Below are 26159 nucleotides of genomic sequence, written 5' to 3'. Positions count from 1 at the left end.
ATGGAGGCCTCCTTGTCGCTGTATGTTTTGTATCTTTTAAATTTAATAATATGTGTTTATATTACCAACTCAAAGAATAATACACATGCACACGTACCCATATGTATGGATACACACATGCATATACGTATAGATAACACGCTACATACAAAGCAAAATCAAGGGCTAAACAGTGGCGAAAGATGGCTTCTGGCCCAGCCTTGTAACCAGCAGACTAATGAGAGAAGCTACTTTATCACTCAGAGAAAGTCTCAGTTTCCTCATCCATAAAATAGGGATAATAATCCTTTGTTTCTCCTGAGGTTTTGAGGGGTAAATGAATAAATATACGTAAAACCCATAAAACTCCTAGCACATGGTAAATGTGCGCAAGGGTCTGTTAATTAAGAGCCGTCTAAGCTGAGATCAGAAATATCAGTAAGAATCAGACAAGGAAGAGGGAAGCATGGGGGAAGCAGAAGGAACAGCACGTCAAAGTCAGGGGGTAGGAAAACGCAGTGGTGCACCTGAGGGCGGGGGTGGGGCAGGGGAGTGGAAGGGGGGTTACCTGGTGTGTGGCCTGAGAGGATGCAGAACAGCAAGAGGCATGGGTAAAGGACTGAGTGTGGGTCAATCAGGCCAGTTTCTCTAGTGGGGGATGGAAAACAAATGGAGTATTTCAGGCAGGAGAATTCCACGATTGGACAGGTTTTCCTAGAAAGCGTTCTCTGGCAACAATCTAGAAGACAAGTTGGAAAGAGGCAAAACCTGGGTGGCAGAGGCCTCTTGGAGATTGCTGCAGCACTCAAGAAATAACGAGGTTGTGAAGTGAGACTGTGGCAGAGGGCAGGTCAGGAGGAAGGATGGGTGGGGTGGGAAAGGGGTTGCAGGTAGAACTGGGGACAATCCCAGAGTTCTGACCTGGCTTCTTTAGAGGACTCCGATGCAACTCAGTGAAAAGTTCATATACGGAACGGGATGAGGAGAAGGGAAGATGGTAGGTTAAGCCCCAGACCTGTCGAGGTTCAAAGGCCACAGGGGTAATCCATATTTAGCTACTGGTGTCTAAACCTTGGATGAAGGGCTTGGGAAGCTAATACAGCTCTGGAAGGTACAGGACAAATTTTTAATACTTAAAAGTTCTAGACAATGGTTAGGGCAGCTGCCACCAAACAGTTACGGTCCCTTTGGTCCAAGAAGAGACGTTTCAGAAGGTATGTGGCCTGTGTGTGAGGCGGGTAAGACCCATGCTTCCTCCCTCTGCCCCTCTCTCCTTTCTTCCTTTTCTCTTTTTCTCTTTCCTCTGTCTTCCTTCTTTCCTAAAAATAGAATCAAAGTCTTCCCAAGAGGTTTCCCAAAAGCTTTGCACAAAACAGTGCATTTCTAACCAATCCCAGATAATCAATGGTGATGCCTTCATTTTTTCCCACATTCCCATCCTCCTGCTTCTCTCTTCATGCACAGCTGAGGTCACTAGAAAGTTCTCATTGTACCATAGGGGTATTTTCCACACCGTGGGGGACATTCTTGAAGACTGTGTTTCCCCATAAGCCTGTCTCAACAGGTCACTGTCTAGATGTTTCTTAGAAAGGGCATTCTGTGGTTTTCTCCCGAGGAGGGTCTTTGGCAAAATCAACCCTACTTTAAGTTTACCTACCAAAAGGTTTTACTAAGAGAACTTAGAACTGATTTATCGAGAGCGTACATTTTCTAGTTTTATTTTTTAATTTTTTAAAACATTTTTCTAGTTTAAAAAAAAAATCATGTTTAAGCAAGACTTCTGGAACAATCCGCCAGGTGAGGTCTGGGGCCAGGATTTAAGAATGCCAGCTTTGATCCTCTCTCACCAAAATGATGCTAAACTTCTCTCAGCTTCAGTTTTCTCTCCGATACAACTGAGACCATCTCCATGTCTCCTTCTAGCTCTAAAAATTTATGAGTCTAGATATGAGGGAGGACTAAAATTGGTTTCATGGCAGCATGGATTACTTCAACAATTCAAAACTGTCATTAAACATTCAACTGACTTCATTTTTAGAGACTGGTTGATTTCCTGGTTGGGCAGTAGAAATATTCCCATTTTACCATTCACAACGTTTGTTTCAGTATTTGCAAGTTTGTGGCAAGTATATTTATCCCAAAGGGAAAACCCTATTATTTCTCATGCAGCAGGTGCTCAGTTTTCAAATTTCGTATTTGTCGTAAGAAGCCATGTCTTTTCATGGCCTGAAGAAACTGGAGGCAGGGACTTCCAGGGGAAAGAAGACAGCATCCATGCCATGGACAGTACCCATCTCTAACTGTGCAACTTATTAGCTTACCTTTAAACAATGTAAGATAGAAAGTCCAGTCTATCGAGAAATGAACAATGTATTTTCCAATTGGTAGAGATTTTTGTAACTTTTTTTTTAAAGATTTTATTTGTTTATTTGACAGAGAGAGATCACAAGTAGGCAGAGAGGCAGGCAGAGAGTCAGGCAGAGAGGCAGGGGGAAGCAGGTTCCTTGCTGAGCAAAGAGCCTGATGTGGGGCTCAATTCCAGGACCCTGAGATCACGACCCGAGCTGAAGGCAGAGGCTTAACCCACTGAGCCACCCAGGTGCCCACGTAATTTCTTTTTTTTAGGATTTTTATGTATTTGTCAGAGGGAGAGAGAGAGAACACGCATGCACAAGCAGAAAGAGAAGCAGGCTCCTCGCTGAGCAGGGAGCCTGACATGGAACTCGATCCCAGGACCCCTGGGATCATGACCTGAGCTGAAGGCAGATGCATAACCATCTGAGTCACTCAGGCGCCCCAGATTTTTGTAACCTTTGAGAGCAAGTAAGGAACATGGGCCAGGAGACCTAACCCAAATAACCGACTTCCTGATTTCTCTCTCCATTGGGGGTCATGGTATCATCTAGACGGATGCAGTTAGCATAGCAAGACAACAGTCATTACAAATAGCCATGAGGGACTGCCATCTAAAGCTCAATACAAAGAAAAATATCGAGGACAGGGTGGCCATTTTTCATCTAAAATGACATTTTTCCTATCGTTATCTGTCAAAATGTGTTTTCTCTAGAATCCATGTACTTTTCACAAAAACGAACATATATGGAGTTTAATTGACTTAAAATACTGTATCTTAAAAGATATCAGATAAGGTACCCCTACAAATCTAAGTTTAATTGGATTAGTTAGAAATGCATTATTTTGAAAAATAATTTCGGTTGAAATCTGATTTCAGCAATATGCTTTGGGTAATCCTATAAAGGACAGGATTAGGTATCTTCCAGCATTTGTAGCACATAGGCTGTCGTTAACATAGCAATGTATAAAGTTGCTATCTAATTTATTAGAAACCAGAGTTTACTGGTGTTTGAGGGGATAGAGGAAAAAAGCACAGAGAGGTTTCCATCTTTGAAATGGATGTACATACAGCCAGGTACAGGTATTTTCCTGTTACTTTGAATGGCTCACTCTAGCCAGCATCACTCAAAATGAGATAAAGGAGACCAATGAACTGAGAGAGCTACTTCACCGGTCACTGTCACAAATGTACACAAGGCTGTTTGTAGCTGTCGGAGCAGTAAAGTGCTCACTTCTAGGAGGGGCAACTTGACAGCATCAAGCAAAATGACAAATGCACTCGACTTTGGGCTGCAGCAATTCCATTTTTGGGATTTCTTTCCTGTAGATACACACAATCATGTGATATAAAGCGATTCACAGCATCATTGCCCCAGGAAAAATGGGAGATAGCCTAAATGTCTGTCAGTAAGGGACTCGTGAATAGTACATCAATACAACATAGCTTTAACAAAGAAAGAGGATGCTTGCCCCTAACTTCCTGATACACACTGAATCCCAAAATACATTTAAGTGAAAAGCACATATGCAAAAGAGCATGTATGTTTGCCATGCTCTGTATAAAAAAGGGGGAAAATAAGTATATACATATACATAACTCATACATGTACATCTGCATGTACCCATATATATACACACATGTGAATTACATAAGTAAACACACACACACACACACACACATACACACACACACAATACCTTGATAACATAGATTCTGGAAAAGGAAACCTGTTATCTGGGGATAGCAGCAGGAAGAAGATTCTCCCTTGCACACCTTTTGGGATTTGGGGATCTTCTGAATTTTGAATCATGTGACCATGTTACCTATTCAAAAATAAATTCACATACGTCAACAAACATGAATAATAATAAATTGTCTGCTGATAAGCTGCAAATGTGCATTACTACTTGGTAAGAACTTGGGGTGCCTGAGTGGCTCAGTTGGTTAATCATCTGTCCCTGGCACAAGGTCATGATCCCAGGGGCCTAGGATCTAGTTGGCGTCGGGCTCCCTGCTCCATGGGGCTCGGCTTCTCCTTTTGCACCTCCCACCTCCCCCCACTTGGTCTCTTTTTCTCGGTCTCAAATAAAAAAAAAAGACAGAAAGAAAAAAAGAACTTGGAGGACCACATCTCTTAAACAAAGAATATGGGGAATAAAAATTAGATGTTCATCCTCTTTCCATTCTCTTAGGGTTCTTATAAAATAATAAATGACATATAACCATTTGGAGGAAAACCAATTAAAGGGACATAAATCATCATTAACCCCTTCCCCGGATGAGTGACAAAGAGACACATGTTCTAATTAACACCGAGCAACACTGTGTAAAGAGCAGTTTGCAATGGAAAGGAACAGATGGCGGACAAGCATGCGAGGTGCGGGTTCCTCGAGAAAGAAAACTTGATCTGATCTGACACTGGAAACTTCAAGCAACCACAAGGAGCGGCACCTGAACCAAAACCGCTCTGGAACAAGACGGCCTCCCCCTGCCAACTGTCTCTAGCGTTTAGGTGCATTGAGCTTTGCCTTTTTCTGCATTCAGGCCCCTCCGAGACAATCCGTAAGGCGAATGGTGTTCCAAAGCCCGCCCCACTTTCTACATCCGCACCCACACCCACACCCCAACCAGCAGGCCGCCTTTCCACAACAGAAAGATTTCCCAGCCCCAGGCAACGAGCCGCCCCGGCACCTGATCTAGAATTTCAGATTGGCAAGAGGTTTCGGACGTCATCTCGGAGTTTGACGTAACAAGGGTGGACCCGGAGGTTTAGGCTTGATACACCAATTTCTTTTCTTCCTTGGAAACAGAGATTTAGGACAGGAGGTAGAGAGAAAGAAAGAGAGAGAAGACTTGCAGGGTTGCTGAATCCTTCTGCGATCCGGACAGAAGGTACCCAGGGGTACGAGCCTCTGACTTCTCTTTGCGCAGAGGCAGAGTCGGGAGAACCCATGAGGAGGAAGACCTGGCTTCCTCTGGTTTCCAAGTTCATCTCGGGCTTAGACCTCTCCATGGACACCAGGGTGCCCCACGCAGTACGGTTTCACTAGCTGAACCCTCAGCAGAGAACCTGGGATGGACCCCACGCGTGGGAGCCCCAGTCCAGCCAGCAGATGCTAGGTGTCTCCCCACCACTGACCAAGCCTGGGGAGACGGCACATTGCAGAGAGGATGACTCCCAGTCATGATGCAACCCAGGAAATAAAAAAATCTGCACAAGATCCAAAACCAGGATCTGGTTTCTGCCAATTGTGAACAACAGAGACCAGTGGCGAAAACACTATCATAACAGAAGGTATGATGAATTTATGCATATCTAACACCAGCAGACACGTCATACTCCCGTCTTCCATCATTTTATCTACGGAGAGCATTTTAAATGTACATTCTGCAGTGATCCACAGCTGGAGACAAAACACAAAACTGAGTAAACATCAGATTCAGTGCTTGCCCTCCATGTGAAAAGCAGAAAAGGTCTCTGCTGATTTTGAACTCCAAGTAAACTACTCAAAGAAAAAAAGGCAGACAGTGGGCTAATCAAATCACCTTTAGCTGTATCAACAACATTTAAGGCTAAGAACTGTAAGTAGAGTTTGTGCAGTCTGAATGTTTTTAATCGGACACTTTAATTCATGTGTTTGAGAGGAATATACCCATCACATCTGTATATACACATATACACCACAGGTTTATTTTATACAAAGCAGACAATTTCCATCAAACTATTATTGAGATACTGGGACTCAAACTCAATTCCGTTCCCTATCTTAGACAACAGACTCTTCCACTTTGAGGATATTTTTAAATATAAAAACTAATTATCCTATCTCACTGCCTATAAATTCAATTTCTGTTTCTGAGGCTGCTTCTGCTGTACATCTCTTGGTAGACCTTTAGCATTACATCTTCTTTATAACATAGTATCAAATCACAGGAAAGACAGGGACCAAATAAAAATAAGCCTCCCAACCTTTTAGGAGGGTTTGGTAATGCAGCAACATTTCCATAACTCTCTATATATTTTAAAAAAATAAAGTCCATTTTCTAAGAAAGGATAGTTCTAAGTGGCGAATTTTAAAGACAAAACAGAGAGTATAAATTGGACGCATGAAGAACAAAGCCAACGCTGGGCCGGAACGCTTTCTCGTGGTCAGATTTTCCTGCAAAACTAATCAGCCAGTGCACCGGAGATCGCACCAGGCAACCTTTCACAGAGCACCACTATCCGGGTTTTCCATTGTGTCAGCCTACTAGGAACTTCCAAGGTCACCCTGGATTCAGTTGCAAAGTAGAGCTATGCAATGCACAGCACTCTGCCTTCTCAACCCTACCGATTCCTTAAAAAGAGAGTCCTTCACAAACATGTCAAAGAGAGCAAATTAACAACCACAATTTACGCGTTCAGCGGGGGCGGTGAAGGTCAAAGGCAAACCAAAGTAAATTGACACATAAAGAATTAAAACAGCCTATGGTTTTTAAAAAAAGAAAAAAAAGGACCTCCGAGTCCTTCCTACTTTCTGTGTCAGTTATATGAGCTTATCTGAAGAACTTCAGAAAGTTCCTCATCAAAAATCTACCCTTAGATGGCTAGCTCAGACACCAATTAGCTCTTCAGGCCCTGACAGTCTCTTTAACTCTTTAGACTTTATTTTTCTTATCTATGAAATGAGGGAGTTAACAAGGTGACTCTGAGGTTCCTTCCAGTTCTAAGCGTCCATGGTTCATGATCAAAGGCTGTGTGGCTCCCCCCTAACTCTGGACTTGGGAGACGATAGTAGCAGACAAAGCCGAGATCTTTCTCAGACCTTCCTAATCAGGATGCTTTCTGCTTCTTGGGTCCTAAGCATCTCAGATCAAATGAATAGTAAGGAGAGGATAAAAGGATGAACCAAGATTACTGAGATGCTATTTCTCAATAAGGAAGAAAAACACATTTGTGAAGAGGGGAAAAGGCACTTTGGGGAAACTCTGAACTTTTTTTTCAAGAAAGGCTCTAGGAAGCCATGTTCATAGTCTACGTTCTCCGTCCTCATTCTCGAGGCCCTGATTCTTCTTACTTCCAATCTCACTCCAGATCAAAAAGAAGGGAAAGATATTTTTTCTCTCTCTCTTCTGATTTGGCCAAATTTGGATCATTCCTATCATTTCATACACTGATACCTGAACTTCCTGCTAAACTCTGATTAGGCCCATCTACCACGGGAGTTGACCTTTTCTAAAGGTATTTTAAATAACACTTTTCCCACACTGGATACCCACAAAGGTCAATATTTGAATTCTTCCCACTCTTAATTTGAAGCAATAAAGTTTTCTTCAACCTGCCACATATGAGCGAAGGCACTGTGTGGGGGGCGGCCTGTGGTGATTTCCACCCGGAGCTCCCCTCCCTCCAGAGGAAGAAACTTTCAGGAACATGGCTGAATCCAAGCATTCGTCCATCTAGCCGGTAAATCTACATAAAAGCATAATTTTTTAGACAGAAAATTCCAAGTCCAGCAATGCTCAAGCTGTGAAGTGTACAGTCCTGCTATTATTATCTTCTTACCTTCTAGAACCCAGACATTTGTTCACAGACATCCTGAAAAACGGAAGGAGATTCTGCCTTCCTAAGTGTGTGTGTGGTCCCTGAAGAAGTATTTATTCAGCCACTATGGTCTACACATTCATTCTTTTGCTCCAATATCCGTGACTCCATGACCGACAAAAAAATCTGGAAATAATTTTTGATGGCCAAAGCGCGGGTGACCTAAAGACCACTGAGTTACTGAGGCCAGGTTAAATCATGTGAGATTTCACTAGCACGCACGCGCGCACACACACACAAACACACAACAGCAATGATCACATGCTCCTCTCCCACCACCCCTGCACCCAAACAGGGTGAGCGTTGAGCAGCCTTCCCCTCACCATCCTCGCTGACCTCCCCACACCCACAGGTCCACAGGCTGGAAGGGAACTCGGACCGTGCCTTTTCACTCTGGTGCTAAACACGATACAGCCCTGACTCTTTTCTTAAACACGCTTTGAGAGGGCCCCTGAATTTCATGACTAAATGAGTTTCATTGTTGTTGAAAAATAAAGGACTTGCTTAAGTAGTTTCATATGTAAACAGCCGAGCGAGGAGGAGCGCGCACTACATTACTTGCAGTGTTCTCTTTTATTGTTTGCAGTTTCCAGTTTAGGATTTATCCAATTATCTATCTATTGTCTGGCAGGCCTGGCATGGGGGATTCTGGTTACAGGAAATGCTCCTGCGACTGCAGGCCCAAAGCAAAGCCCGGAGCACAGGGCAGCCTATCCAAGAGGGGTGTGTATGCTCTGGAGGGGGAGGCCGCCCCGGCAAAAGAAGCCAAGTGTGAAGTTCAAGTACTTAGAACTGCTTTGCATAGATCTGTCACTTCCTGCAGGAAGGGGAGTAAAACCTGATGAGGGGTGTGATGGTGGGAAGCTACCTGAGGGGACAGCCAGCACCTGTGCTTGGAAAGGGTCTGGGGCACAGGTGACACCATGGGGCCCGTATGTTGAGGTGGACAGCCAATTTGGCTGAGCTGCTTACAGAAGCCCTCTGATGGGGGATTTGGGAAGCTCAGGGTTGGACAGACAGCCTTTCATGGAGGAAAGACTGAGGTCAGCTCGGCCCCTTTGCAGCTCTCTCTCAGGGGACAAGTTCTCACTGAGAGACGCTGAACCCCAGTCTCCATTCTACTGATCGTCAGGAGATTCCTCCAAAACCTAAGTCAGATCGCCTCACTTCTCTCCTCAGAACCGTCTATTGGCTTCCCATCTCACACGAAACAAAACCCAAAGTCCTTCCGAGAGTGTGCCAGGGTCTACAATGTTTCTTGAGGAGAGCAGACCACCCTGGGGGCGTTTAGGAAATCCATGGGGACTGTCCTGGTAGTCACTTCACTGATGCTGTTTAGAGGATCACAGCCTAAATGCATGGGATGGCCCAGCCTGATCAAGAAATGTCCCACATCCCCTAGGACTTTCCACCATCCCCTGAAAGTCCCTTCCAGGGAGAAACGGACTCCATTTCACATGTTAACACAAAGTGTTTTCTCTGAGATCTGCATAAACACACAATCCAGGAACGCAATAGGGAGCAATCTACTTTGTGTCATGTAGAACTTCCCTCAGAAGTTCCCTCTGTTCACCACTTCAGAAATCTCACATCACTAAAGGCCACACTGATTGTCACTAAGTTGCCCATATAACACATCTGCAGCACCTGCCTTGAGGGCTACCACATTTCCGGGGATCCTACTTGGGGATCCCGAACATGTGACCACACCATAATGACGTCTGGTGTGGCTGTCCCACCCAGACACCCAGACATAAAATGAAACAGTCATTTTATTCCAGACACAGATGAAAAATGGGCAAGAGACTTGAACAGGCTTGTCACAAAAGCAGATGATCAATAAACATGAAAAACAATTAGTAATCAATAACTGGTTGTCAGAGAAATGAAAAAAAAAAAAAAAAACCCACCATGTGATGCCACTACGAACACACTAGAATAGCCAAAATAAAAAGACTGACAATTCTAAGTTTGCAGTGTAACTATCAGGAACTCTCAAACACAGCTGGTGTGAGTATCAACTGATAAAACCATTCTGGGAAACTGGCTGGCGTTGCCTCGATGACGGCTCCACTCCTCGATACGCACCCAACAAAAATGTAGTCTACACATACAACAGAATATTATTCAGCCTTAAAAAGGAAGGAAATTTTGACACACACTACAATGTGGATGAACCTTGAAGACATAATGCTAAGTGACACAAATATGATTTCACTTATACGAGGGACCTCAAGTCATCAAATTCCTAAGAGACAGAAAGAGAATGGTGGTTGCCAGGGGCCAAGGGAGAGAGGAGAATGGCAAGTGAGTGTTTAATGAGTCCAGGGCTCCTGTCTGAGAAAATGCGGGAACTTCTGGAGGCAGATGATGGTGACGGTGGCACGAACGCCACTACTGAACCGCTCTAAAATAAAGTAGTAAGTTTCATGTTATATATATTTTGCCACAATTTTTTAAACTACTTTAAAATTCAAAACCAGAAATGGTAGCAACAGTAATTGTGAGGAATGTCCATAAGCCAAATAACTTCAACATGTGCACGACTGAGAGAAGACGCCCATAGAGGCTCATGGTTTATCCATCTGGCTGTTGGTAGTTGCTGGTTTTTTATGACTCCATCCAAGATCAGTGAACAATTTCCCTAAGTTATTCCATGTTTCAACATAAACACCAACAGGAATTTCTAATGGTAAGGAGTGAAGTAAAAGGAGTCCACAGCAGTAACCAATATTATCAGCTTTACCAAATACTCTATTTGTAGCGTAACCGTAGCCCATAGCCGTCATCAGCTAAGGTAAACTTAACGCCGATGGCTAAATTAAAGATTCTCGTTGATTATAAGGGCTTTAATATTTCGTGACCTAATAATTCAGTTCAGTTAGCGCCATTACCCCCAGGTTCTCAGCATACGTAATTAAGAAGGCTAAGTGACAGGTCACCCTATAGTGGTAATTAACTGCAACTCTGATTATCTTTAAATAGCAATTTCAATCCATGAGACGCAACTAGTACTTATTTCTCTCATCAGCCAAAAGATCAGAATTTACCCTGGAAGTTTATCAGAACTGCTTCGAATCTTCAAAACCCAGATTGGCTTGCAAGAGCCTAATCGTGGCCTTGAAAATGAGCCGCCCCCATATCCACTTTAAACCTTGGTTCAAGCAATAAAGAAAGCTGACTTCGTTTATTTTCCGTTTCTCCTCCTGAACAGAGAGATCCCATTTATAAAGCATGTCAGTGAAATGAAAATCTTATTTTCAAGCGTGGCTTTACCATCTACCTAAATAATACTTGAAACGCCGTCACAGGTTTTACTCGAAGCACCGAAGAGTCGGCATGATGACTCTTGTATGATCTACTAATGACTTCTGTGAAAGGTTCTGAATCTCTGTCATCTTCGAAAGTGAAATCACCACAGTCAAAACACTGGCTCTGGCCCACAGGAAAATGCTTGATAAATGGCAATAAATAATATAATAATAGCAGGAGCCGAGCGTGCGTGGTCCATGTAAGCTAAATGTATTATCCCATTTTAGCTGAACAGATTTTAGAACAGTGCGCGATTCCATCCCATTTTGTAAATTACCAAGCTGCACCAATTCAAAAAAAATTCTTCTGAAACTCAATTCCCAGGCATTTGGCTTTTGTTCCTGGGATTTCCACTGCCTTAGAGGATCCAGCTTTAGTGGGCTCTTTCTGAGAAATCTTCCTTCGGTTCTGAGAAGTACTTTTATCGAACGCACCATTTAACTTCATTTTGCAATTAATGAAACTCTCAGGACATATTTCCCCTCCCCACCCCTTTTTAATTCTAGTTATTTTTTTCTTGCCTTTTGGGTAATTAGGAGCAGAAAACTACTCCCACTTGGAACTAAAGGCAATAAACATGGCAACAAAAACACCAAAAGCCAAAACAAATGTCATTTGCAGAGTTCTGCAAAGCCCATCCTCAGAATTAAAAACATTCTGTGTCACCGCTAAAGGTCTTTTTGTTTGCTAGCTATCAAACGGATCGCTTTCTGATTTCAGTGAAATTCGACCAAATAGTAAAGCTTTTCAAGTTTTTGGTCCTCCTTGACATGAACACTTAACCTTTCACAGCCTGGGAGGTAGACTCTTTCCTGCCTCTGCCACTCGACCATTTTGGTAATAAAACAAACCACCAATTTAGCTGTTTATTTTGTTAGCCTAAAAAGGTTTGCATGGTTAACTGAATGCAAATGTACCGTGCTGCTCTTCTCCTTTTAAAGTTTTAGACAAATCGTCACTGGACAGATTCAGCCAGGAATGACCCCTCCCTCTGCTTGTGAGACCCACGTCCCAAACCAGAAACATGACAGAAAAGCGGGCAATTTATAGAGACGCCCATTCCCTCCAAATCACTCTTCACTGGGTGGTGAAAAACCATTTCAGTCACTTTCCCAGTCACCCAAGTGCACGACCCCAGAATTTTCCGTTCAATTATATACCTAGTAAGCCCCAAGGCCCCTCTGGTGATGGAGAAAACCATCAGGCTCGGGGCAGGGGAAGCGAAAGGCGCACTCGAATGTGAGAATAAATGGCTACCACAGGCTTCTCTAGACTTCCTAGTTTGAGGTGGATCAAGAGCACTTTTAAAATAAACTTGGCGTTTGTGTCTCAGTCCAGTGGAAACTCTGACTTCAGACCCTTCAGTGACACAAAAGCAGCTTTCCTTTCCTGTGCAACCGGGATTCAGCTTTTGTCTCCCTAACTGTATCCGGTCACCCAGAGGGGTACCTGTGTGCCACGGGAGGCTTGGAAGCGTGCTGTTGGCAATCTTCGCCTGGGGGAGCATCTGATTCCCGGGTCCCACCCTCCACCCCCATATATCCTGATTAAATTGGTCGGAGGCGTGGCCTGGGATTTTTAAATGTTGCCTTGGCGATTTCAATGCGTGGCCAAGGTTGAGACCCCCAAGTGTCAGTCAGCCCAGGCTGCTACCGGAGAAGAGCATCCATCCAGTGCTCTATGAACAACAGCAACTTACTTCTAACGGTTCTGGGGAGCTCTCTGGGTCTCTTTTATAAGGGCCCTAATCAGATTCACGAGGGACCCACCTTACGACCTACTCATCTCCCGAAGGCTATGAATTTTGGGAAGGGACACAAACATATAGTCTATAGCAACCAAAAATCAGGTCAAGATCCCCCCATGCCAAGCTAAGGCCTGGGGGGGGCCCCTTGGGCGCGGAGCCCACTCAAGTGCTCTGAGGTAAATGACGTCAGGGCTGAGCTGAGGGTGCCGGTGCTCGCAGGAGCCCCAGGATCAGATCAGCCATCGCCTTCTCCCCACTCAGAAGCCTAACAGTTCCCCAAACAAGGGCGAGGGACGGTGGGGGTAGGGGGAAGATCACACATAATTCTGCAGGGCTCTCGTGCAAGGACCCAGATGTGGTCCTGATTATAGTCTCCCTTCTCTGGGGGCCCCAGAAGGAGATACTCCCAGGAACTGAGTTGAACCAAAGGCGTCCAGACTCTCCACAGGGGTCATTCCCAACAAGGTGGCCGTGCACGGCTGTGCCCTGGGCCCCCCTGCCTGGGCGTGAGGCTCCCTATCCCTCCCTAGACCACGTGTGCGGCCTCTGTAGGCCCTTTGTGGCAGGGCTTCTCCCAACACTCTATGGGGACCTTAAAACCAGCTGGTTGCTTTGAAACTTTAGATCCAAAAAAGTTACCTTCAAACACATGCCTCAAGGGCCTAAAATTCCAGAGCCGAGCCCAGTACTGCCCCTAAAGGTTCGAACACATCAACCGAAAAGGTCATGGGAACTCCTGACTACATTTCTGATTGCAGCGTAGTCTAGAGAAGTGTGAGTTTTTCCTCCCCCAGACCCAAGACAGGCTTACGCAGCTCTGGATCCAGACTGTGAGAACCCAGAAGGTCACAGGGGCTAGATCCTCTCAGGCTCCACTCCAGCGAGTGTAGACGCCAGGGAAAAGGGAAAGGAGTTGCTGGCAACGAGTCGCAGAGGCCCAGAGCTCTCGGGAGACCAGGCTCCCCACCTCTCACTCTGTCTTCAGGGCCGGCCCCGGCCCGCTCACCTGCGGCTGCGCCACCCAAGGGACCCAGAAGGGCCTATAAGCAGCAGCTGGAGGAAAGGGGGCTGGAACAAGGATTCGCTTTAAATGGAAAAACAAAGGTCATTGAGGGGAACTTCTCACTCGTCCAAGAGCCTTGTGTACTCAACTCCCCTGGCAAGGAATGAGGGCTTGTTGTTCTCTGCTGAAGACCATTGCCCTGGAGATGGGCTGGGTGGGAAGAAAAATGTCGGTGGAGGCTCTGCCCTTGCTGTGTTCTGTCTCTGGCTGACCTCTGGAACTGAGCCCCAGGCGGTGGAAGGGGCCCTTGCGATGCTCCAGACGTCTCCCCAAGGCTGCACGGCCTTAACTGGGGCCGTATGTGGGTAAGAGAGCACCCCCAACCCCGCGATCTTGTGAAAGGGGAACATATGCAAATACAACATGGGTTATGGCTGGGGAGGTGCCGGACGGAAGAAGTGTTCTAGAGGCCTGTGTGGGCCACACACTGAACATATGCGAGCCATGTGCTGCGGCTCGGACACAGGAATGGAACGCTGAGCCGGGCTTTCACCAAGGGGCTCACTGCAGAAGGGAGAGACGGTGAGAGCAAGGGGGTGCTGGCAGTGGAGGGAGAATGAATGGGGGGGGGTACTTGGAGGAGGCTGGAAGTGCACCCACTCGATTTCACTCACCAAGCACATCTCTGTATTCCCTGCCTTCTGGTAGCCACTTACACCCGACGACAGACAGACTACCGGAGGGGGGTGTGGGAAGGTGGGAGGTACCCGTATCAGTTCCCAGCAGCCATTAAGGGGGGGGGCTTCTGCACCCACTTTCCGCAGCAGCAGCCTGCCAGGCTCCATCAGGGCCAGGATGCCCGTCCTGCACTGGGTGTATCTGGACTGCGTCCTAAAAGGGTCTCCTGGGGGGCTCTGACCCTATGACAGCTGTTTGAAAACAGACCACAGACACGTGAGGTAGTCACAGCTTCAGGACATGGGTCAGATAAAATCTGCCCCCAATCAGGCGAGCTCCCTATACACAAAACGGGAGCACCATGTAAAAGAACGGCCTCGCTGTTCCTTTTACGATCCTTAAAGTTGCTGCGATTGTCCAGGAATGAATTTCAGTTCGTCAGATATGAACTGAGAACCTCTTACCCAGTTGGTGGGGGAGGACACACAGGGACATACATGAATGATTACGATCCAAAGCTACTGTGCCTTATATAAACACCGAGAGAACCCAGACAAAGGGAAGGTTAATTCTCATTGAAGGAGAGACTCCACGAAGAGATTGGGGCTGTTGGGGGTGGAGGGGAGAGCAGGAAGGAGAGAGGAGACAGAAGGGGAGAGGTAAGCTCGAATGAGGACCAGTGCCAGCCCAGAAAGCCCCTGCATAAGAAGCTATAGAGTTAGGATTTGGGCGCAGTTTCGGGGCGAGGGGTGGAAGGTGACATGAGAGGTTGGGGGTGGCACCGAATCATGGGAAGGAGGTCAACATTTCCTTAGGACCCAAACCTCACGAAAACTCAGTGCCCCAGGGGTAGATGTTACTACCCCCATTGTGGATCTGGGTCTCCTGACTCCGTGACAATATGAAGACCCATCCTAAAGGTGTCCCACACAGCTCTGAGGGCCTTAAAGGAACTCAGGTCTCCAATGCAGGACACTGAGGAGATAACCAGCACATTCCACAGCAGCACTCACCCTGAACCACCTCTGCACACACCTCTCCCCACAACCTCTTATCGTCTGTAGCTGTCCTATTGTCTCCCTTACCTTCTTTCTCTCCTACCCCAGCAGCTGCGCGGGACGATTTCTTGCTCAGAGCAACTGACTGTTTTTCTGCTCTTCCCACCAGTCACCTGAACTGGGAAGACAAAGGGGCTCTCCAGGAACCAACTTTCTTAGAAGGTATTAAGAATTTTGGGGGGCGCCTGGGTGGCTCAGTGGGTTAAAGCCTCTGCCTTTGGCTCAGGTCATGATCCCAGGGTCCTGAGATGGAGCCCCGCATCGGGCTCTCTGCTCTGCAGGGAGCCTGCTTCCTCCTCTCTCTCTGCCTGCCTCTCTGCCTACTTGTGATCTGTCTGTCAAATAAATAAATAAAATATTAAAAAAAAAAAAAGAATTTTTGAAGCTAATAGTTTTATACTCTTGACCAGCCACAAACTAACAAGGAAACAGAAGCTCCAAGAAAATGAGGATTTCTCAAGGTCTAGAACAGGTGTTTTAGAAAGATATTTTGGCAAAGAGAATGAACAGGGCTGGGAACAGGTGCTCAAAGAGAGTGAGGCCAATTCAGAACTCTCCCCGTGAGACCCTTCAAAGGTGGGCTTGAGATGTGTGGGGAATTCTTGTCAAGAAGGAACCATGGAACAATAGACTATAGATTTTAGAGCTGGAAAGGATCTCCAGACATCATCCAGGAAAGTTCTACCTCACAGATGAGAAAACAGAGTTGAAAATGATCTAAAAGTATGGGCTTTGTCTGGGTGGATGGTGATATCATTACCCAGACAGAACAGACAGAGAACAGCAGCTCAAGGAGGAAGTTGATGAGTTCACTTTTGGACATTTTGAATTTGGAACATTTATGTCACCAAGATTTCTTTTTTTAGTTTTCAGGAATTTGAAAACAAAATTGTTGGGTTTTGGCATTGAAAGAAATATCTTTCCACAAATACCGTTTCACTGCAGCTACGATAAAAAAGAACTTGTGGCTAGAGCGTCCTATGTGAAGACAGCACATTATTCCAAGTCTGTGTGTTGTGACCAACAGTCACTCAAAATCACAAATAGAGAATGATATGGATCCAATAAAAATTTTAGGCACTTTCTCCATAAATCTGTTTCCCACGAACACTACCCTATTTTCATATACCTATACTACAAAGGATAAATTTCTTCCTTATTGGTAACATACAGATCAAACTTTGAAAAACAGTTGTTTTCCATTCTTACTGATGCCCGGATGTAATTCACTGCTGTTTTGTTTTTGCTTTTGTTTTATAATATGTAGCAATTAACCAAGGAAGATGAGCACTTCCTTGCTCCTACTCCAGGGGCAGCGGTCTAGCAAAAGTTTCGATGCTGCAGATTAAAAACAAAAACAAAAACAAAAAACCCTCAAAGTCAAGGAGACTTTTGTCACTCTTTCAGAGCAATTTGCAAAATGCCTTGATTTGGTTGTCAGGCAGCGAAAAGAAGTAGCGTTTCCAACCCCCTCCCAGCCACGGGGATACGTCGCCAATTTTAAGAACAAGATCCTCAAAGTTGCAAACCACCAAGAAGGCAGAACTTCTTGGCAGAAAGGTTTATTCACAGAATAACAAAATATAAAGTTAATAATATTGAAAATAGCTGCAGTTCTGTTTCTTCAAGAGCTGAGTAGGGGGACTGCAAAGATGGGGAGTCTTGGCAAGGAGGCAGAATGGAAGCACCTTCTGGTAGAGATCTTGGCTTTGCTTGCTGCTGGAGCTAGATGCCTGGCACTGAGGCGGGCACTCACTAAATAATTGCTGAACGAATGAATGAAGCCAGGAGGGAAGTGAACGAATCTTAAAGTAAGGGATGGCAAGACCACTATCCTTCATTCACTGATTCATTCCTTTGGCAGATGTCCTTGAGTACCCATTAGTACGAGACCACCAGGCACAGGGGTGAACAGACAAATGCAGAAGAGGTGGGGCTGGGCCTCCACATACTTCTTGCCTAGGAGAAAGACAAGGAAAGCAAACATCTGTGCCTCAGAGCGGAATCAGAGCTTGGAAGGGAGGCCCAGGGAAGGCTGGAAGAATGGTAGAGATGTAGAGGTGAGCGGAGTCGCTTTCAATAGGGACACCTTCCTTCCTCCAGGGGAACTGAGCCTAAGTGGATGCAGAATTTTGGAAAACGTGGATGGAAGCAGAGCACTATGAGCATTAAAAACAGCAGGAACAAAAATGCCCAGAGCAGAGAAGACAGGATGGGTCTGAGGCCTGGCCAACCTTGCTACGGAGCACCAGGAGCAGCTGAAAGACGAGCATTCCAGCAAGGGAGGAACTTAGCAGCAAGCTCCTTTTCCTTCTTGGAGAAGAGGAGCCTCTTTGTTTTTTAATCAGGGAAGAATTTTCATCAAGTCTGTTATAAGGCATAAACTGGAAGGAGCAGACACTGGAGCAGGTTAATGGGATCTCCGAGGCAAGAGTTACTAAGGGCAGTGGCAGCCAGCCTAGGAAGTCACCGAGGATGGCAGGGCTTGGGGCTCCATGCATGGCCTGAGCAGAAGCACAAGAAAGGCATCCTAAGTCCTGCCTCTGGGTGACGGGGATGACCGTGCCCACATGGAGCCGAACGGTGGAGTCCGAGGAAGGTTCTGGAAGGATAATGAGTTTATTCCTGCATTAAGTATTTGTGATGATATGTTACGTTTGTGCTGCCCACAGGAGACCTGGGAGGAAAGGTTCATCAGGACACAGTACACACAGGCAGAACTGGACTCTGCAGAGACAGTCATTCGAGAATCAGCCACCTGTACACGCTACTGAAACTGTGGGAGTAGAGAATGTCCCTGGAAAGAAAGTCAGGAAACGAGAGGGAGAAACAGTATTCAAAGGCCTTCCAAGCCATCTACTCAGCATGCTCCCTCAGAACATGGTTTTCAAAGCAAAAGAGAATTCCTAACCCTGGTTTTTAACTTGGAACAAAGAAAATGCTGCCACATCTTACCCATAATAAGGGCCAGAGCAGCAATCCTTTTCAACAAAACCCAAGCTGAATCCCACTGGTGGCCTTGGACCTGAGAGAGGGAGCGCGACGGAAGGAGGAGCATGTTGCCCGCTGCTCAAGCCGGCCCTCCTTCCACGGACTTCCTTTGCGCTTCGCCCAGCAGGCCAACAGCCCCTACGGGCTTCGAGAAACCCTCATGCCGGGTAGAAGGCCAGGGAAACGAATAACCTGATTCACCTCATCTGCAGCCACCACAGAGAGAAAAACAAGAGAAGATGTGCACGCTGTGTAGGAGGAATGTTCCTTTCTTACTCCCACCCACGTCCCACCCGTCTCTCTGTCCCAGGTCATTATCAACACATTTCAAACGCCGAGAAGATGTTGATAAAGCCGCTCGGCATCTGCTCCCTCCTCCACAGCAGAGCCCTGCGTCTCACCACCGAACCTTCCCACCTCAGCGTGGAACAAAAAGCCTGACTTCTACCCCCGGCACCTACAGCTATTTTCCACGAATAGAAAGAACCCAGCCAACCCCGCTGGCTCTTTGAAGGTACGATATCCTTTTCCTGTGGCCTAATTTAGCTGCACATTGAAAAGTGCAAAAAAAGCAAAAAAAGCAAAAAAAAAAAAAAAAAGGATGAGGTTTTCACAAGAGTTACTTAGTGGGATGAAGCAGATTTTCTTCCAATGTCAAATTCTTGAGGCGCATGTGCTGGGTTTACATTCTTCATTTGTTCCCAAAGTGTATTATCATTTTGACCGAGAGCTGGAAGTTCATGGCTGTGAGAAAAATATTCTGTGTTTTTCAAAAAGTCATCACTCTTCTTATCAAGGACTCACAGGACCGTGTTGATGGGAGCATTACCTAGCTGGACAGCTACCGGCACATGCGGCCTAGCGCCCTTCAACAGGCCCTCATCAGCTCTGGAAACCGATACTTGTCAGGTGTCCAGGGCTCCACAAGCCTGCTGCACCTGGCATCATTCACAGAAGGCGGAATAAACAGAGAAAACACCCTCTTGAGGTTTGCAGTTAAACCAAGGTGTCCTCTCCCAACGTGCAAAGGTACAGCACCCAAAAGCCCATTCAACAGCATGAAGGTGAGCAAACGGCCTAGAACTACTTCGTTCATCTGGAACCTTCTCTGTCACACTATCCACTGAGGTCCTGGACTACTCGTGAGTATTCTTTTTTCTTCCTCATTAAAACAGACCAGAACATGAGTGTTTTAGATGCTCTCCCTTCCCATGGAGGAAAAGTGGAAGGGGACCATAATGAAAGAGACATGGAGCCTATTTTATGTCTCTTTTTCCTAATCTTAGTCTCCTAAACAAGGGAGTGTATTTGTGAAGCAGAGGAATGCCACGGGAAGAAAGCTGGGTTCCAGCCCAAGAAGCCTGGGAGCAGTGCTGACCTCCCAGGAGTGAGACAGAACGGGAAAGCTCCATGGGGCTGTCTCTTTGGCGTGGAAACACAGAGTCCAGACAAGACCCAGGGAAAGATATCACAGGTCAGTTAGAGTGGTTCTCAGGGAGATGTTTGGAGGGTGGTTTGTTCCAACATGGAAACCTACAAAACAGTCCCATTTGGTTTTCAGAAAAATGCAGAAAGGATTCAGCACAAACTTTTTTTTAAAAAAGTAATGCCTGATCCTTAAGAAGGTGAATACATTCAGGGTTATGCCTATAGCTGCCCATGCCTGGGAGCATCCCAGTTTCTCCCGATGTCCCAGTATAGTAATTAATAACACCTCCTGTCACCCTTCTAAGGTCCCAACTTGGACAGTAACCTTTATGGTCATAGATATGAACGGACGGCAATCTGATATATTAAGGTGGACACTGAAACAAATACAATATTTTAGAAAGGTTTTATTCTTCCGAACTAAGGAACATGGGTTAGAAATGATGCAGGCTTTACATATCACCTTACATCCACAGTTCCAGGCAGGGCCTTGTACTCCGATCACAGAGCAGGGCTCCCCCACAGAAGAGGGGCTCATGCGTGGCACTGAGCAGGTGAGAATGGCAGAGCCATTCTCTCCCACATCTTAAATGAATGGTCCTTCGGCCACGAGATAGGGCACTGAGGACTGGCTTAACAGTTCTCCCTGACTCTGTGGGTGAAACGGGTGTGTGTACGGGGAGGGGGAACTGTCAGAAAAGGCTTCTGCAGCAGAAGTTTCCATGGAGTGAAGCGCTCTCCCACACCATGCACCAGGAAAGAAAACGAGCTCCCTACTGAGCAGAATGGGCTCAGAAGCCCGAAGACGGAAGGTCTTCACGATCTGGCATCTTCCCGTTGCGGATGACAAGTCATGTCAGCAATGGCTCTCCCACCGCAAGCCGGTGTTTGCCGGAGGAGCCTCGCTTTGGCAGGGCAAGTTCAGAAGAGTGGAGCTGGGCTGGAAGCCTCCAGTGCAGCCGGCGGGACCCAGCCTCCTCCTACCAGCATCCAGCCAGACTTTCAGCGGCTGCTTCCCCTGCACGCTCTCCCCCTGCACCCCCCACCGCGAGAGAGAGAGAGAGAGAGAGAGAGAGAGAGAGAAAGAGAACACCCAAGCAGCAGGACTGGTGAGACAGGTCTAATCACATGAAACCAAAACACTTCTCCGGACCATACTACCCAGAATGAAATGCTCTCTGATCCCCGGAGCACTTTAAACCAAAACACCCTCAAACCCTGAACATCAGCAACGCACATACTTCTCTTTTTCGGGGTTGTGAAGGGAGGGTGGGGTGTGGCACAGAACAACAATTTTCATCAGAGGAAAATCCCCAATACACAGGCTGACACCTGCTTTATCTATTCTCCTCCCAACCAAGTTAAATCATCACAAACAGTCTTGACAAAATATCCTCTGCGGGTCTGGGGGTGACGGTGACCGGGCAAGGTCCGGGCATGTGTTGGGTGGCATACATGTCAGCGTGGGGTGTGAACGGAGTACGCTCCCGACAGAGGCCCAAAGGGGGTGAGTGCCTGGCGCGGACATTTGGTTATTCCCCAGCCTGTTGGTACAGGGTCTGGGGGAAGATAAGCACATCTCAAAATCCTCCTGACCACGTTTTCACTAACCCACCCACAAAAACAAACTGTAGCTAGAAACTTCCAATGTCTCATTTCAAAATTTAAAACAAGATCTCGAAATGGGAAAATATAAGAGACCGCATAAATTTATGGAGACAAATCCCCCCCCCCCCGCCATTCCCTATCTTCTACAGGTACCCACTCTAAAAGAACTCATCTTTAGATCTTTTTCTAAGAACTAGCTGCCTACCAGAGATCTTCACTTCGAGACTTCTTTTTTCAAATCTAGCATCTCCTTGCCATGTGATACCACGACACTTAGAGCTGGCAGAGAGAAAGCCTGTCATTCTTAAAACACGAAGAGAATAATTCAGCGCTTTTTTTTTTTTTTTTTTTTTTTTTTTTGTGATCACAGAGAATGCAATTAATACTCTGGCTGCCTTGGTATAGACCAAACCTTCTGCCACAGTGTTTTGTGCTACTGCTGTCTCGGGCAGCTCTGCCAATCTTTTCATTCCAACAGAAACGATGCCAGGCTTCTCAGCGCTCGGCAAAGTATAATGAGGCGGAAGAGGTGGCTGGAACCCTCAGTGGGGGAATGTGGTCCTGGGGTGATGTTCTACGAAGTACATAGCTACCTTGAGATCCAAGGGCTTTTGTCTCCCCACACCTCCCAAAAGCAATTAAAACCTAGTCTTTACAAAGGAAAGGAGTGAAATTCTTAAGTCTTCATGGATAGCCCAGGAGCTTTCAGTTCATAGGCGGTACAAAGCAGGAAACACAGCTGCAGACAGAGAACGAGCAGTGATTTTCTACGGCATCTGATCAACGTGGGGGAGAGTTACTACCTGCACAACAGGTAGACTTTCAAGAGATCAGATAAGAAATAATTATGACTCACAGAAAGGACAGGGGTGAAGAGAAGAGAGCCAGGAAAGAGAAATACGTATACATGTTTGTAGACATTACGCTACAACACCCGTGCACCGGCCAAAGCTCTAAGGGAATCCTAGACCCAACCCCTGACTCATTCAGGGCCAAATAACTGGTCCAAGCCAGTGATGGTATTTACCATGGGTCCCAGGGGCCCCCGAATATATTAGACAAAAGAAAAAGCAGTAAAACCAAACCCCAATGCTATCACTGATTGGATATTAATACCACTCTACTTGATTCCCTAGCCTTCGAAACTTAGAGAATCACAAAATCTAGTGAGAGGCCCTCTAATCCAACTCTCTCATTTGCAGATGAAGAAACGGAAGTTCAGAGGAGCGTGCGACGCACCCAAACAGCAAACGGCTCAGAAGGCTGGGACACGACCCAGGGCTCTTGGCCCCCGGCCCTCAGTGCTGGGCTAATCTCACCCGCCAGACCAGCCACGGACTCCTGACCTTGATAGCCTCTTCTTCGCTACAAGTGTACCTCCTCCATCCTGTGTCTGGATTGAGTGTGTGATATTGTGATATAATAAGAAATATACATTTGGTCTTCACCTCCCGTTCCTGGCACAGAGCTCCTAAAACTCCTGGAATTTCCTGAATGACAGCAGTGATAGCGGTATCTTTTGTTATAATATACGCAGCCTCAGTCCCCAGTTCCTGACACAAGAGCTTCTAAGACCCTTGGAATCTCTACTGATGAGTGTCTTTTGTATGCTAATTAGATGGTTAGTGGCCAGTGGTCTTGTATCACCTCAGGATGGAGGGGAGGCCTGTCACCAGAAAGTTCAAGACCTGATGACAGGGGGATGGAACTTTCAGCCCCAATCCCCGGAACCTTTTCTGGAGAGAGAGGGGCTACAGAATGAGTTAATCACTACAGCCAATAATTTCATCAGTCATACCTACTACATAATAGAAGCTTCATTCAAACCCCTAAACTGTGGGGTTCTGAGAGCTTCCCGGTTGATGAACAGTCCAAGAGGGCATGAAAGCTCCCCGGCACTTCCCCCATTCCTTGCCCTATGTAATTCCTCCATTCGGGTGTTCCTGAGTTGTATCCTTCATTACAAACCAGTCGTGGTAAGTCAGGTATATTCCTGAGTCATAACCACTCCAATGATAACCATTCCAATAAATTATCAAATGTGAGGAAGGGGTAGTGAAAACCTCTGGTTTATAACTGGTGGGTCAGAAGTGTGGGTGGCTCAGACACTGGTATCTAAAGCAGGGGGCAGGCTTCGGGATCTGATGCTAGCTCCAGGTAGTCGATGTCAAAACTGAATTAAATGGTAGGACGCCTAGCTGATGTCCAGAGATTCAGAGAACTGGTTCCTGGGGCGAGGAACTCCCTTCCACATCTGCTGTTAGAAGTGCTGGGAGTCCAGTAACTCACAAGGGACTCCTGGGATCTGATCCCCTGCCTCTTTTGTCCAGGGTAGCTGCTTTGTCCTTCCATCTTGTGGACAATCCAACTCAGTCTCAGAACTCTCTAGCAGGTGAGATCTGCTGGCCTTGCTGCACACTGCCAGGAACAGGACAGGACCCCAGCTGACTTCCAACAGAAGAAAGCATCCCCTTATCATGACAACACGCACAAACCCTTCCCTAACTTTGACCTGATGGTTCCCAAAACACGAGTCACACCTTTCCACTGAATACTGGCTCCAACCCTGGATGAATGTGTCACATCAGTCAGTGGCAGGACATGCTACATTCACAAACACAGACATATTTACTTCTAAATAGGATCCTGTCCTATTGTCTCCAAGTAAATATTCCTACTGGAAGGTTTTAGTTTATTTCTAGCAGACATCGGACTAGCGGTCGAAAGTCTGATGTTGTACTCCCAACCCCAACTCTTGAGGCAGGTGGGCAAGCCTCCTCTTTGACTTCAAGATACTCACCTTTAAAAGTGTGGCCAGGCCCTCCCTGAATGCACCAAACGTGGGCTCAACGAGAACCTGGATGCGAGTACACTTGGGAAAGAGTCACACGGTGTGCCACAAAGCTGTCTAAACTATACCCCGTCTGGGCAAAAAGGAAAGCTCTTTCTACCTTCCTATGTAATAATATCCAAAGATGGGAGTAAAAAGGTGACCACACTGTGTAATAAATGGTTAGCAGTCTAGACCGGTGCTGTCCAATAGAAATATAACCAGGAGCCACATGTATAATTTTAAATTTTTGAGTGGCCACATTTAATATAGTCTTATTTAAACCAATATATCCAAAACACTATCACTGCAACATACAATTAACATAAAAATTAACATAAAAATACTAATAAAACATTTTTGCATTCATCTTTTCACACAAAGTCTTTGAAAGCTGGTGGGTACTTTATACTCCAATCACATCTCCATCCAGGCTAGCCACATATCACATGCCCAGTGTCTACGGCACTGCCGGACACTGGAGGGGATCTGGGACACACTTCATCACGGTTTCACGCTTTGAGGCTTGTGAGTCTTTTTTCGATGCCTAGCATACTTTTTTAAATGCCCAGTCGATATGTGTGAGAATGGTAAGTGTTTGGATGTCTCCTGTGATCATGGAACATCACGGGATAAGAAGAGCCATAAAGGACTTGAAAAGGCATTAGTCCGTGTTGACCTTTTCCTATTCTTGAAACCCAGAAGTCCTGGCTTGCAGGCTGCCAAAGGGAAAGCTGCTGCTCCTGGTGAAATCCCAGGTGAGGTCTCTCCTGACAGTGGGAGCCCCTCCCTCCCAGCTACCTTTTACCCAACACCCCCCCTCCCCCGTGCCTCTACAGGGGCTGCTGCCAGAAGCCCAGGGAGAACGCTGCAAACAGATGAGCACTTGTCCCCCCCACCTTCCAAATTACTATGAAATCATTTGCATTCTGTTCGGCGAATTTGCATAAAATGGGAGCCAAGAGAGTCTGGCTGGCTTTCCAGGCTACACTCTCTCCATGCTGCTATGGCCACCACTATTTATCACCACTTACAAGGGTGGGAGAGCCAGGCAGACCCCTAGTTGGAACCAGCATAAAAATAGAAGCCCTTCCCTACACTGCCACGATCGAAAATCGAGTCCTCTGGGGTAAAGGAGTGGAGGAGCTCTGAGATGTAATCTGGCTGCCGCGTCCTTTGTTATGACAAGAGTTTATTTTATGTGACTCTGACCTATGGCATGACAACAACAGCCTCAGCCAGGGCTGTAACGATCCATGACGGCGCGCTCACCTGAGCCGTGGAGCTCACGTTCCGGCCCGTGGGCCACCTGGGAAACCAAACTCACTACCCTTCATTCCAGAAAGCCACAGGCTTCCATTCCAAAAGCAATGTTTCCCCTAGAAGACCCCTTCCCCTTCCCGCCAGGTTTGTTGAGGGTCAACTCAAGGTAGGGTGCCCCTGCCCCTAGATGCGCATGCTCCTTCCTCTTCCTTTGGGTCACGGGGTGGGGGAGGGGGCAGGCGTGGGTGGGGGTGGGGGACAGATCTGTAGGCTCCAAGTGGACAAAGTAAATGACACAACAGAGAAGGCAAGCCTGCAAGGG

General features: G+C 46.5%; 1 protein-coding gene across 5 annotated transcripts in view; it reads right to left on the bottom strand.

The window, feature by feature from the left end:
- BCL2 (BCL2 apoptosis regulator) overlaps positions 1 to 26159 on the bottom strand; it is a 166896-nt gene that overhangs the window by 120470 nt on the left and 20267 nt on the right. Inside the window, exon 3 of one of the 5 annotated variants that reach the window (XM_047696361.1) lies at positions 1884 to 1904. The exons of 3 other annotated variants lie outside the window; for them this stretch is intronic. In XM_047696361.1, the coding sequence (XP_047552317.1) occupies positions 1899 to 1904 (6 nt within the window). In that variant the 3' untranslated portion in view covers positions 1884 to 1898. Of the gene's footprint in view, positions 1 to 1883; positions 1905 to 16501; positions 26151 to 26159 lie in introns of those variants that run through there. One more of the 5 variants, XM_047696355.1, reaches the window with a different exon arrangement.

Source organism: Lutra lutra, chromosome 12, assembly GCF_902655055.1.
Source record: "Lutra lutra chromosome 12, mLutLut1.2, whole genome shotgun sequence".
Taxonomy (NCBI): Eukaryota; Metazoa; Chordata; class Mammalia; order Carnivora; family Mustelidae; genus Lutra; species Lutra lutra.
The sequence above is the reverse complement of the archived record's forward strand: the minus strand, read 5'-3'. Positions and strand labels throughout refer to the sequence as shown.